This window comes from Maniola hyperantus, chromosome 6, assembly GCF_902806685.2.
Source record: "Maniola hyperantus chromosome 6, iAphHyp1.2, whole genome shotgun sequence".
Lineage (NCBI taxonomy): Eukaryota > Metazoa > Arthropoda > Insecta > Lepidoptera > Nymphalidae > Maniola > Maniola hyperantus.
The window spans coordinates 15,297,971-15,313,606 of NC_048541.1; the positions used below are offsets into that span (position 1 = coordinate 15,297,971).

Here is a 15,636-nt window from a genome sequence, read left to right on the forward strand (position 1 = left end):
AAATCACGTTAACAGCGATTGTTTACCAGTTTGGCGGCAAGTTGGCGAATTTTAGCAACTTACCCGTTTGAGCACGCGTACAACGAAGTTCGTTGAGTTTTAGCAACTTATCCGTTTGAGCACGCGTACGACAAAGTTCGTTCAGCCGCCAACTCGCGCAGGTGCACAAAATTAATACGCCACGATGGAACGTGAAATTTGTTTATCAACTTTTTGTGCCAAATTAAAGGTGCATTTATGTTTTCTGTAAAATTAAAGCCGTATTATATTAATATTCAGAGTTTTGAAGGTGGACTTTTGAATAACAATAAATATATTGGATCTCGTTATTTGTCGGTTCTGTGTATGAAGAATTAGAGCTTTACAAAATATGGTATACTAGAAAAGATGTTCGATTTTATTGGACATAATATTGAAAATACCTAATTCCAGACAGCGCAAAATTATACCCTAGATGTATTTACTATAAATCATTTAGAAAAAAAGTCTCAATATTAAAACAATTTTTTTATGGCATGACGATAAAAAACGGGTCAAGTTGGATGGGTGAAAAGCAATAGAAATACCCACTCAAATTTCGATTCTCTATCTTTTTCGGTTCATAAGATACAGCTGACAGACAGATGGACAGCGGAGGCTTAGTGATAGGGTCCCGTTGGCATCCTTCGGGGACGGAACCCTAAAAAACAAGGAAATTGCAAATTTCAGTTTTATTTAAATAACGAAACAGGCTTTTCTAGCCCTGGTTTTTACGTCTTTGGTCTGACCTAATCTTGTATAGAAGCAGGCGTTATTTTGTGGAAGTCTATGATATACAATGAACCAAAAGCTTAATTTGCTATAATCTGCTGTACAACAACGGACGGGTTTCAGCGGACTACAACAAATTAAGCTTTTGGTTCATTGACCTAATCTTTTTACAGCGGGATATGTTTTTAATTTACCGAGTTTAAAACTACATAGTAACAAACTTTGCGGCTACTAAATTCCATCAACAAATTGTCGAATAACTAGACAGCATAATTATTATGAAGCTGTGATAACCTAGTGGTTAGGACGTCCGCCTTCTAATAGGAGGTCGGGGGTTCGATCCCGGGAACGCACCTCTGACTTTTCGGAATTATGTGCGTTTTAATTACTGAATTAAATATCACTTGCTTTAACGGTGAAGGAAAACATCGTGAGGAAACCTGCATGCCTGAGAGTTCTCCATAATGCTTTCAAGGATGTGTGAAGTCTACCAATCCGCACATGGCCAGCGTGGTAGACTATGGCCAAAACCCTTCTCACTCTGAGAGGAGGCCCGTGCTCTGTAGTGAGCCGGTGATGGGATGATCATGATGATAATTATTATGAGCACCATAATAAGTAGTTAGTTGCGAACAAGTAGGTATACACTAGACATATAGTTGTGCTAGTTAAACGGAGATGGTGCAACCGAATGGGAAAGTTTGGAGGACGTCTCGAAATTGATTTCCGAGATATTGAACATTATACACGAACTCGAGTCTCGAACACGAATTAATATTCGCTCGAAACTTACGTGGAACATGTGAATTTTAGGCAAAGTATACTGTAACTCAGTACTGAGATATAATATTATGTAATTGTATATTTTCCATAACGTACTATAAAATAGCGTGTTGCGAAAATCAGCTACTTTAGACTAAAGCATCATCAACGAAAGCAACTACGAAGCGGGAAGTGGACGCGTTCCACGATTTTGAGGAAACTGTAATATAAGTAACTTTTTATATTTTCTTCAGAATAGTATTAGAAATCACGTCATGCATTGCCAGACACTTAGTGTCGTGGCAACCCCATGCCAGACACCCAACAACTTTTAAGCTTTAAAGGCCCACGTCTCACCACAGAGGGTATCCACAGGATTTTATGATATTTATTTATTTTATTTATTTCCACACAAAAAGAAAAAACACTTACAATATTGGTTTCTTCGTGCTCGTAAGCGCTTTCAAACACTAACACTAAGCAAAAAGTTGGTTCTAACATTATGATAACTTCCTAAACAGTGAAATAGTGTGCGTGTCGTATCTGTTATCCGCTAAACTGCGACGGTGCAATTGGACGCAAAACTTTCCAGATACTGCCCAAATTGATTTCCGCGAAATTGAGCATTATAGAACGGAATTAATATTCACAGGAAACTTGTTTAGTTTGCGATTCGGAGTATTAAAGGAGGTATTTAAATAATTTCTATCTAACTATCTATATAATAAAAACTAGATGCGATACTCGCGATTTCGTCCGCGTGGATTTAGGTTTTTTAAAAACCCGTGGGAACTCTTTGCTTTTCCGGGACTAAACTTGCCTATGTCAATTTCCAAGGCACAAGCTGTACTTCTGTACCAAATTTAATATAAATTGGTTAAACGGATGGGTCATTAAGAATCCCGTGGGAACTCTTTGATTTTCCGAGATAAAAATAGCCTATGTCCTTCCCCGGGATGTAAGCTAACTTTGTACTAAATTTCATCAAAATCGGTTAAACTGTTACTGTCTGCTAGTTTTTTACGGCCTAACATTTTAACCGATTTGGATGAAATTTAGTACAGAGTTAGCTTGCATCCCGGGGACGGACATAAGCTACTTTTTGTCCCGGAAAAACGAAGAGTTCCCACGGGATTTTTAAACAAACCTAAATCCACGCCGACAAAGTCGCGGGCATTATCTAGTAAAAAATAAAATAGAGGTAAAATAAACTGATATAGATTGCCACCAATAAGTAGCACGCGAATAGTTTATGTCAAAGGATTTTGGAATTTTGGAAAATTTATTTCAAAATTTATTTTATTTCTTTAAACCTTCAGCTTCTATGAAAATAACTTATAGAAAACAAAATTTTAATTCAGTTAAACACGCCTTAATCAGTTCACTTAAACGCTCAAAGGTGGTTATTGTTAAAAGAATAGCCCTTAATTAAAAACTGGAGGGATTAACTAACCGAGCAGCATTGAACGTTGAATTATGTTCAGATTTTAGCGCGCAATATCGAAAAATACAGATTGTAAATAGAAAAGCAAAATGGTGGCCTGTTATCACATAAACTGACTAGCATTTAAAAAATCTATGTTTTTAGGGTTCCATATCCGATGAATGCCATCGGGACCCTATTACAAGTCCCGCAAATTGCTAATGCGCGTGGCCGCCATTTTAGTGACGTCAGCACTAGACTGAAGTTTCGAGCTGTTGGTATATTTTAATTTCGGCTGACGTCAAAATGACGTCATTTCGATGTTAATGAGACATGGTTCCAGCTCAATAGCAATTTGCGGGACTTGTACTAAGCCTCCGCTGTCCGTGCGTCTGTCCGTCCGTCTGTATTTCATGAACCGTAATAAGTAGAGAGTTGAAGTTTACATTGAGTGTGGTACCCGAAATGGCCACACATGAAAATTAAAAAAAATTATATCACTACTCATATAAATACCAAAGTGTGTTTGTTTGTCCTTCAATCACGTCACAACGGATCGACGTGATTTTTCGCAAAGACCCACACTCTACTTTTTATCCCGGTAAATCAAAGAGTTCGCATGGGATTTTTAAAAACCTAAATCCACATTCTACCTATTACGGTTCATGAGATACAGCCCGCTGACAGACAGGAAGACGGACGGACAGCGGAGGCTTAGTAATAGGGTCCCGTTGGCATCCTTCGGGTACGGAACCCTAAAAATGTAAATATTATGGCAGTTAATGTGAAACCGGCCGATATGCCAGCTGAGTGACGGATTTACTCAATATACTCGCCAAATGGAAAAAATTGATGGCCATTATGTCGACGCTTTTCTATGCGTTTAGTTTATTTTGCGCCAGCTTTTCCCGTTATATCGCCTCTCCAACCATTTCTATCGTAGGTATATACGCGTGAACAAGTGATTTGAATTTTCGAAAGGAAGAGCAAAAGTTGGGTATACATTATAGTCCGTACAAAATGAATTTTCACGCGCCATTTTATCTTTGTGTCAACTGTCATATCAAAAGTACGGTTCACCTTAAAAATAAGGACTAAAATCGTATTTTTTTACATTGGCCCCGATTCTCTAGCCTCTCTCTAAACTAAATTTAGAGTATCTGCATCCTTTTCTTTTTACTAATGCTAAAAAAGGAACGGAACATGACTTTCACATTTAAAGACTCTTAATTTTTGTGCACAATACAAATTTAAACAGTAGGTTCGCGAGTGCGTGCTAAAATCACGGGTTTTACCATCTAAAAATTAAATTTAGAAATGTGAAACTGCTTCTGTCCACACCACCATCACCCTGTTCTTACAATAGTAAGAAAAGGGTGCGAATACTCTAAAATTAGGTTGTGCTTAGAATCGGTGCCAATGACACATAAATTTAAAATGGCGCGTGACAACTCATTGTACGCATTTATAACTTGGTTATTATATTTTTATCATCGTGTATTATTGAGGCGTTTACAGAGGTAACAACTAACAATAGGTACCATGTTGTCATAATTTTTTGTAAATTTTTGTCAGTGTAATCAGATTAATTTAAAGGTTTTTATCTATAATAGATATAACTTACGTTCGTGGTCTGGGCGGTCGTAGGTAGATCTCAGCATGCCTGTAAAGAGGAAAACATTTTTTTTTTAATTTTTATGATTTTTTATCAAAAAGTATATTTTAGCTTTCCAAATATAGCAATGGTGGCTGACAAGTTACTTGTATTCAGACACGAATATGTAATTTATATTGAATTATTTTGCAACATACTTGTACCTATTGCAAATAATGTAATTTAATCTGACAAGTTACAATCTGTTGATGTGTAAATTGCACATTCTACAGACTTTCTGTATAAAAGTTAATATTTTAATGTGTATAATTATTACAAAGTGGAAGTATTTTATGAAAATTTTAATTGTGTAAGTACCTTTTACAGATATCTTTATATATAAAATTCAAAGTCCTGACTAACTGACTGACTGACTTATATATCAACGCACAGCCTAAACCGCTGGGCCCTAGAGACATGAAATTTTGAGGGTTTGTAAAGAGTAGGTATCCATTAAGAAAGGATTTTTCGAAATTCCACCCCTATAAGTGGGTTAAAATATCGGATGAAAGTTTGTATGAAAGTCCGTCATTTTTCAAGTTATTTGCATGAAAATTGGTATTTGGGTTTTCGGTCAAAAAATGAAGAAATACGTGTTCCAGGATTATTGGAAATTCAACCCCCACCTCGAATTTTTAAATTCCAAGCGAGCGATGCGGGGGCGGTTCAGTTAGTTTTCACAATATGTTCAAATAATACTAATATGTGTAAAATAATCGAAAGTAGGACCATTTTATTCACTTGAGGTATAATTATATTTTGCTCACATGCCCTGTTTACATCTTAATCGAATCAAAGAGTTATTAAGGTTAAGAATGCTTAATAAGTTAACAAGCTTACAGTGTAATGAACTGGATAATTAGGAGGAGGTACCTACGAGCTTAATTATACGATAATATACCTCCTATACTCGTACTTATAACATGTTTTACTTTTACGCATTGTTGATGACTTCCCTGGCGCAGTAGTGAACGCTGAGGTATTAAAGTAGAAAGTCCCGGGTTTAAGTCTCAGCTGGGTAAAGTGGAATATCTCGTGTGGTGGGATTCATACTATAAATTAGTATTTTAAGAAAAGAATAACTTAAAATAGGACATAGTATTTAAAACATGAAATAAAAGCGGAGCGAAATGAGCGTGAAAAATTTCCTTTAATTTAGAGACGACGATGCTCGTAATGAAAGTGAATAGAGTATCAGGATCTACTTTAAAATATCGTGAGCGAAGCAAGCGCGATGTATTTTAAGTATTGCACATAATATAATATAATATAACGATCAACACATTGACCTATGTTTTCCGTAATGACTTGTTTCCGTGGATACTCTTCGTTTGTGATTGGTTGGTCACTCAAAATGGTTAACGTCAATTGACATTTTGTCTTTGTCATTTTTATGGGATTACTTAACAGAGAGAGCCCTATATAAAACTCTCTCCGTAGATAAAGTATAGACAACAGAGATTTAGAAAAAATAACGACCAGTGAACAGAATATAATTGATTGACGTCCTTCAAAGTAGATTCCATTCACCAATTACAGTCATTGAGATAAAAGCGGCGGCCAATTAGTTTGTTTAGCGAGGTGCGACGCGTTGCCATGGCGACCGGTTTATGAGCCCGCTAATTGACCGGCCCGTGGACGGGACTGACATTTTGTATCACTTAACACCTCCGGTTCGTGTTACGTACAAACGGACGCGTGTATGTTTGTGCTCGAAATTGTTTGACAAGCAAAAATAATTATATTCAATTTCATTGTTTTTTTAAAAATTTTGTTGTGGAAATATCATTAATATCATCATGATCAACATCGCCAGCTCACTACTGAGCATAGGTCTCCGCTCAGAATGAAGAAGATTCAGGCCATGGTCGGCCACGCTCGCCAAGTGCAGATCGGCAGACTTTACACACCTTTGAGAACATTTTATTTAATTTCATTCATTTATTTGGTAGAACAGTACAGTACAGTTATGCAGTTTGACAGTACAGTTATGCTTATGATTACAGTAACTACAATCTGCCATGGAGTGGCATGCAAAAAAACTTGTAATTCTATTTTTACAATATTAAAATTCATCAATTAGCAACAAAATCCAATGAACTAAAAAAACCATCAATTAAATAATAGTAAAAATAACTATGGAGAACTCTCATGCAAAAGTCCCAGGATCGAACCCCCGACCTCCTGAAAAAAAGGCGCTTTATTAAATATATTTTAACTTCAAATACGGTTTATTAATCAGTACCCTTATTATAAATGCGAAAGTGTATTGGTTTGTTGGTTTATTGGTTTGTTGGTTTGTCCTTTAATCACGTCGCAATGGAGCAACGGATTGACGTGATTTTGCATGGGTATAGTCAAAGATCTGGAGAGTGACATAGGCTACTTTTTATCCCGTGAAATCAAAGAGTTCCCACGGGATATATAAAAGACCTAAATCCACGCGTACGAAGTCGCAAGCATCAGCGAGTAATAAAATAAATAAAGTAAAGATTTTATTTCATTTCACATTTTGTTCGCGACTGTACTACGTCTCTTACTATAACTCTTTAGGACTGGCGTCTCAATAGATCCTGACACATTGTACAAACACACTGACTGAATGAAATACAACAGTCATTCTATGAGCTTGTGTCTGTAAATTGCTTTCTTGGGTTGAAATACTGATTTTATTGTAACTAAAATTGGGATTTAGAAAGTTTTACAGTCGCACGGAACCGCCAATTAAATTTTAAGGACTTCTCAAATGTAACATTTTAAAGTTTAATCGAAATGCCAAATCAAATCAATTCAAATTCAAACACCCGTTGCACTACACTGTTACATAATATACTCCTAGCACAAGCTTAACGCTTAATTGGTGGGGAATGGAATATTAGTCAGCAATTAACTTGGCTAATATTCTTAAAAAAAATGCACATGCGGAAGACCTACCGCTAAATATTTCCCTATCCTAGTTAGAAAGTAATTTAGGATAGGATACGAGGAGATAGAAAAACAAATAAAGAAATATAGCTAAAACTTTTTAATAGATCTTCTATGTACATATAAAAGGAAAAGCTGACTGACTGATCTAGCAACGCACAGCTCAAACTACTGGACGGATCGGGCTGAAATTTGGCATGCAGATAGCTATTATGACGTAGGCATCCGCTAAGAAAGTATTTTTGAAAATTCAACCCTGAAGGGGGTGAAACCAGGGTTTGAAATTTGTACACGGACACGGACGGATTCCACACGGACCAAGTCGCTAATTAGGGCCAGAGCTAGGGCAGCTAGCTAGTAATAAAAACAGTCAGGATATAAAATGAGTCAAAAATATCATCAATCTACTTACTTTTATAAAATGTTTTTTTTTCGATAATAACAAAAATATTCTCAATAAAAAGCGATTCTACGCTAGTTTTTGTGAAGTTCAACCGATCCGAACATCTTTCGTTCACAATAGATATTTTTTGCGGCTTTTCAGGGTTCCGTTAGTGAATTTTCTGAACGGGACAGTAAAATAACATAATGAATTATCTAAGCAGATACTTAATTTTGAATACTTTTCTACATTTTTGGGACTCTTATAAATGACTTGTGATTCAGAATTTGGTTGATATCTGGGCGGAAGGTATAGTTATGATTGTGAAGAAGAACATTTTGGCGGAAGAATTTACATCAAAGGAAAAGTCATCATCATCATCAACCCATCCACGTTGCCCAAGTATTTTATTACGAACTGCTACCTACTAACCACTCATTTTAAGGCGAAATGGGTTTGAAGTTTTACACGGGTGCTGTCTAAGACGAAAACTTTGCGATTTTTTTATATCGAGCCAAATTGTGCCAATCGTGTTCTGGCTCTCGTAGTTCACTAAAGAATATCTTTAATTTTTATAATAAGTATTAAAAAATAAATAAACAAATTTATAGTTTTTGAGGCCAAAACTTGATTCTTTGAACATCCGAAATGTGTCTCAACACCGCTTTAGGCACGCATTTTGCCTTAAGTTTGTTTAAACTTTATGCACTTGTCCATAAAGTTAACTAAGTGTAAGAAAACTAGCTTATTCATCTTGATGAATAAGCTAGTTTTCTTTCTTTCTTTCTTTCAAGTGCGGATTGGCAGACTTTACACACACGAGAATTCGAGAACATTATGGAGAACTCTACCTTCATCTTTAAAGCAAGTGATATGAAAAGTTAGACGTGCGTGCTAGTAATCGAACCCCGAACCCCCGACTGAAAGACTGACGTACTACTAATAACTCGGCTATCACCGCTTCTTTTACGATATACCTACGGAACCATAATTAATGATCGTTAATCCCACTTGACCGCTGACCAATTCATTTAGCCATAATCCCATTCATTGTCCGGATCATTGACCTGTAGCGGGACAGACAAATACGCCTGATTTTTTAGCAAAATAAATAACATCGGACTGAGGGTAGATATATTTTTATGTGTAAAGCAAATTTTCCGCGTTCTCGGACAGGAAAGCCTCTGGCATTCAGTTATATTAATAAAAGGGTTGTCACACTGAATGCGGGCTTGCGCGATTTTTAAGTCCTTTATATTTTTTAAGTAAATAAAGAACTGTGAAGCGTGATTTTAGTAATGACAAGGTGAAAACGGAATAAATAATCTAAATATATAAAAGGAAAAGGTGACTGACTGACTGACTGACTGATTGACTGACTAACTGACTGACTGATCTATCAACGCACAGCTCAAACTACTGGACGGATCGGGCTGAAATTTGGCATGCAGATAGCTATTATGACGTAGGCTTCCGCTAAGAAAGGATTTTTGAAAATTCAACTCCTAAGGGGGTGAAATAGGGGTTTGAAATTTGTGTAGTTCACGCAGACTAAGTCGCGAGCATAAGCTAGTCTAAATATATAACAGGAAAAGGTGACTGACTGACTGACTGATCTATGTTCGTACAGCTCAAACTACTGCAAGGATCGAGCTGAAATTTGGCATGCAGATAGCTATTATGACGTAGACATCCGCTAAGAAAGGATTTTGGTAAATTCAACCCCTAAGGGGGTAAAATAAGGGTTTGAAATTTCACACGGACAAAGTCGCTAGTACTAGTAAGTAAGCTAGTTAATAAATAAATGAAGAAAGAAAGAGTAATAGATAAAATTGTTTTAAGAAACTACAGTGTTGAATTAGAAAGAAAGAAAAATTGCTTCTACATATTTTCCAAAAGAGGTAAACCTTTGATTAGTTCATAGCTCAATATCCAAGGGCTTGTGTAAGAAACCATAGATATTATCAGTTTGGAAAAAAATATCTGTTCCTTTGTAGGATTTTAGTCAGGCAAGTCGATTTGTTATTTTATGGAAATCACATATCACCACCTATAGACGCCTAATAGCCGGAGACCCGCGATCGCCAAGCTTGACCCCGCGATCTTAGGCAAGACAAGCTTAGGCAGTTTCTTAGCATAAAAGTTGGCTCACGCCAGTTCGGTACCCTCATTCCGCACATTGTCTTGATTACGTGACTTTTGAGTCCACCAATCACAACAAAGCATTCTCCCCTGTCCCCCGCCAACATTTTACGATTTTGTTTTCATGCAAAACCTTCTATATGCGTACTCTTGAGGTTGATTTATCTGTGATGGAAATAGAGCACAAACGTCGGGGAACTGCGTTGCGCGCGCTTTTTGTATGTTGATGGTTTTAGAGTTTAGTATTGGTGTTTTTCCTAGCAATATGAAGTTATTTTAGCGAATGACCAGGGTCGGGTCGTTGTAGTGTTGTTATTATCATTGCAAATACAAGTCGCGTCAGGTCAGGCTTTTGTAGGATGGAGGATTTGTGCTGTATGATTGAAGATGAGTTTATTATTATAAGTTTATTATGAGCTTTGCTAAGGTATCCGTGTAATGTATCTTATAACTGCATCAAAATATGAATGAACTAGCTTATGCTCGCGACTTCGTCCGCGTGGACTGCACAAATTTCGAAATGATAGCCTCTGTATCAAAATATGAATGAACTCGCGACTTTGTCCGCGTGGACTACACAGAAACCACTATTTTACTCACTCGAGACTTTGAATTTTCAAAAATCCTTTCTTGCCGGATGTCTACGTCATAAATAAAATAAATAAATAAAAATCTTTTTTATTCGAATAAACTTTTACAAGTACTTACGAATAGTCGGATGCATCTACCACTGGTTCGGAATGCCTTCCATAATAGCTATCGCTGTGCGTTGACAGATCAGTCAGTCAGTCAGTCACCTTTTCCTTTTATATACTTATTTAGATTCCGCTGCGCGATTGCGGTAGCTATCTGCATGCTAAATTTTAGCCCGATCCGCCCAGTAGTTTGAGCTGTGCCTTGATAGATCAGTCAGTCAGTGAGTTAGTCAGTCAGTCAGTACCTAGTTACCTTAGAGCATGGGTCTCCTCTCGGAGTGAGAAAGGTTTGACCATAGTCAACCACGCTGCCCATGTGCGGATTGGTAGACTTCACACACCTTTGAGAACATTATGTAGAACTCTCAGGCATGCAGGTTTCTTCACGATGTTTTCCTTCGCCGTTAAAGCAAGTGATATTTAACCACTTAAAACGCACATAACTCGGAAAAGTTAGAGCTGCAAAAGTCATCGAACTCCCAACCTCCGATTAGAAGGCGGACGTCCTAACCAGTGGGCTATCACAGCTTTTTTGTTCGACTTTAGGTGGTACAAAAAACCCGTAGCAAGTCGGTACAGCGTTTCACCAAAACAGCATGAGCCATACAAATGCGATACACAAATGGCCAGATAAATGGGTCAAATCGAGCACAATGCATGTTAAGTACCCGTCAATGCGCGTGACCGACCCGTCGGCGCTGCCCGGTGAATAATGATCAATTTAAGAGCCCACACATTGATATGCAAATGTGTGTGTGTAATAATAATTATAATCCATCCATATCCTTAATAACTCATTTTATAAAATATGTAAAAATGTGTCTGTCTGTCTGTATTAAGTTAGGGACCAACTTTTTAAAGGAGCCCACACGAGAGGGAAAAATATCGTGGTGAGCGTTTTTCAATTGTATCCATTGACTTAGAATTCACAATTAGAGTCTTTTCATATGATATCCCACTTAATATAGTTATCTTATAAACTAAGATCTAAAAAAAATCATTAAATTAAAACTAAAATATATTAAACTAGCTTATGCTCGCGACTCCGTCCGCGTGGACTACAAAATTTCAAAACCCTATTTCACCCCCTTAGGAGTTGAATTTTCAAAAATCCTTTCTTAGCGGATGCCTACGTCATAGTAGCTATCTGCATGCCAAATTTCAGCCCGATCCGTCCAGTAGTTTGAGCTGTGCGTTGATAGATCAGTCAGTCAGTCAGTCAGTCATTCAGTCAGTCAGTCAGTCAGTCAGTCACCTTTTCCTTTTATATATATAGAGATTAAATCTAAAACCTTAAAAAAATATCTTAAATCTAAAAATCGAAAACCGTGAAAAATTTTGTTTGCTTTGACCATATCTTGTCTGGCTAGCTAAAGATCTGCATAAGTATCTTAGGTGTTAGTATATCAGTGGTTGACGACAAACCCGTCGTGACGCCATGTCGTGAGTCGTCGCACGTGGCGCGGTCGGAAGTCAGATACGATCACGACGACGCGACGACGCTGGAACAGCCGCTAAAGTAGGTATAATAAGTGGTCGTGACGACTCAAAACGGAAATTGTCTGTTGCATAAATGCATTTTCTAGCAAGGAATGTTTTTATCGGTGTCTTTTTGTTTTATTTTTAATGCATCTATGTAAAACTAGCTTATACTCGCGACTTCGTCCGCGTGGACTATTCAAGTTTCAAACCCCTATTTCACCCCCTTAGGCGTTAGAATTTTAAAAATCCTTTCTTAGCGGATGCTTACGTCATAATAGCTATCTGCATGCCAAATTTCAGCCCGATCAGTCGAGTAGTTTGAGCTGTGCGTTGATAGATCAATCAGTCAGTCAGTCACCTTTTCCTTTTATATTTTAAGATATAGATTGTATAGGTATAATAAAGAATCGTAGTTTAATGATTCCATGTTAACAAGTTGTTACTCAATTATTTATTATGTAAGAATGTATACATAAAACGTGTTGGTCATCGACACTAAGTTGACTCTGAACCGGTCCGCGCAGGCGCCAGATGCTTGCATGAGTCAAGCGCAAGACTTTTATTTATTGTGTCATAATTAATATTTAAATGCAATCCGCTTCGGCTGTCGCCATTTATCTCAATATCTGTCTTTATTACAATCGCAATGAATATTAAAATTGTTTTGTTGTTAAAAATTTGTAGTTTTGTGTCGCGATTACGAAATACTGTACGAAATAATTTGTGCCTGTCATATTTTTAATTTATTTTTATGATTTTTGTCGAGTTATAAGTTAAGTTGGTGGCAAGTACCTACTGACAATATTTCATAAGTATTTTATTTATTTTTCTTTAACTTTTTGATCTACCTATCAAAAAATAATAATAGTATTTATTGTGTAACAACCTCATCATAAGCAACCCGTTTCACTGTTAAACGCACATAACTTCAAAAAGTTAGGTAGGTTAGTAGCCCGGAATCGAATCTCAGATCACCCGACTAAGAAGCCAATGTCTTAATTTCCAGATTATTACTGCTTCATCATCATCATGATCAACCTATCGCTGGCTCACTACAGAGCACGGGTGAGAAGGGGTTTTTTACATATTTTTTTTATTTAGATACAAGTTAGCCCTTGACTGCAATCTCACCTGGTGGTAAATGATGATGCAGTCTAAGATGGAAGCGGGCTAACCTGGAAAGAGTATGGCAGTTTTTAAACCCATGCCCCTTTGGTTTCTACACGGCATCGTACGGGAACGCTAAATTACTTGGCGGCACGGCTTTAGGGTGGTAACTAGCCACGGCGGAAGGTCCCACCAGACCAGACCAGACATTTAGAAATTATAAAATTCCCGAACCGGGACCGAATTGAACCCGGGACCTCCCACTAATAAGACCTTAGCGGTTACCACTGCGCCAGGGAGGTCGATAGTTTTGGCCATAGCAGCCAAGTGCGGATTAGTTGGTATTACTACCTACTTATTAGAAGTATATTTAACCCTAAGTGACTTAATAAGTAAAAAACCGGCCAAGTGCGAGTCAGGCTCGCGCAATGAGGGTTCCGTACTACAGTCGTATCTTTTCGACATTTTGCACGATAATTCGAAAACTATAATGCATAAAAATAAATAAAAATCTGTTTTAGTATGTACAGGTGAAGACCTTTCATATGATACCCCACTTGATATAGTCACTCACTTCGAAAGTTGAAAATACTAATTATTAGTTCATGACCACAATTTTTTTTTTTTGTGTGAATAACCCTAAATTCACGGTTTTCAGATTTTTCCCCAAATGTCAGCTATAAGATCTACCTACCTGCCAAATTTCATGATTCTAGGTCAACGGGAAGTACCCTGTAGGTTTCTTGACAGACAGACGGACAGACAGACAGACAACAAAGTGATCCTATAAGGGTTCAGTTTTTCCTTTAGAGGTACGGAACCCTAAAAACGTTAATGTCCTATAATAACCCTTGTCAAGCCAATTCGCACTTGACCGACATCACACAAAAGGCCGTTAATGTGTATTTGTATTGCAAAAGTCATCATTTTACATTGCAGTCGATACTTCAATTTCATTTTATCTCTGCCCATATTTGTAATGTAATCTGAAATTACAAATCGAAACAAAGTGTACCTACATTCATGTAGATATGTACTTAGGCAAAATCAGTCTCAGTCAAGTGCGACTCTTATTAACCGACTTCCAAAGAGGAGGTGGTTCTCAAGTCGGCCCGCTTTTTTTTTTTTTAATTCTTTATTTAGCTAAATAATAATTATACAATTCTACGCTTGAGATCCTAAAACTCTGTTGAGTTTGTATGGATGTTGCTCATTCCTCTTATAAAACTAAACTAAACTAGATAATGTGGCTAATTCCTTTGTACACAATCTCTAAACTAAACTAAAATATCACGTCTAAATCTATTGCTATCCCTTTCATAATGTTGCTTGCGGAAAAGGAAAGCACTAGATTTAGACCTGTTAATTTAGTTTAGTTTAGAGATTGTGTACTAGAGAATCGGCCCCATTAACTAAGTACAAATCAAAACTGATGAAATCGATGCGATCTTAGGGTTTTAGGGTTCCGTAACTCAAAAAGAAAAATGGAACCCTTATAGGATCACTTTGTTGTCTGTCTGTCTGTCAAGAAACCTACAGGGTACTTCCCGTTGACCTAGAATCATGAAATTTGGCAGGTAGGTAGGTCTTGTAGCAGACATTCGGGGAAAAATCTGAAAACTGTGAATTCGTGGTTACATCACCCAAAAAAAATTAAATAGTGGTCATGAACTAATAATTAGTATTTTCAACTATCAAAGTAAGATAACTTTATCAAGTGGGGTATCATATAAAAGGGCTTCACCTGTGGATTCTAAAACAGATTTTTATTTATTTTTATGAATCATAGTTTTTGATTTATCGTGCAAAATGTCGAAAAAATACGACTGTACTACGGAACCCTCGCTGCGCGAGCCTGACTCCCACTTGGCCGGTTTTTTGTTTTAATTTATAGACAAGCGCTTGGCTGCAATCAGACCTGGTGGCAAGTGATGATGTAGCCTAAGATGGAGCGCGCTAGAAGATGCCTATTCACTCTCGACTTGAAGGCACCCATATTATAATTGAAAGGGAAAACTGATGCTGGAAGGGTGTTCCAAATCATAGCGGTTCGGATTAGAAATAAGAAGGCAAATCATATTATGTATGGGACTATTTTTATCCCGAAAAATCAAAGAGTTCCCACTGCCACGGGATTTTAAAGACCTAAACCCACGAGAACGAATTCGCTGGCATTAGCTATCATCTAGTCAGCTAGAAGCTATAAATTATATCATGCGGGCAAAGTCACGGGAGAAAGCTAATAATGAATAGAATATAATAGAATAGAATATATTTGTACATAGGATGTTTACAATCAATTATAACTAAGTAT

General features: G+C 37.1%; 1 protein-coding gene across 6 annotated transcripts in view; it reads right to left on the minus strand.

The window, feature by feature from the left end:
• Ten-m (teneurin transmembrane protein Ten-m) overlaps window positions 1-15,636 on the minus strand; it is a 271,393-nt gene that overhangs the window by 90,489 nt on the left and 165,268 nt on the right. For all 6 annotated transcript variants that reach the window (XM_069499352.1, XM_069499351.1, XM_069499350.1 and 3 more), the window contains exon 2: window positions 4,560-4,598. In XM_069499352.1, the coding sequence (XP_069355453.1) occupies window positions 4,560-4,596 (37 nt within the window). In that variant the 5' untranslated portion in view covers window positions 4,597-4,598. The remainder of the gene's footprint in view (window positions 1-4,559; window positions 4,599-15,636) is intronic.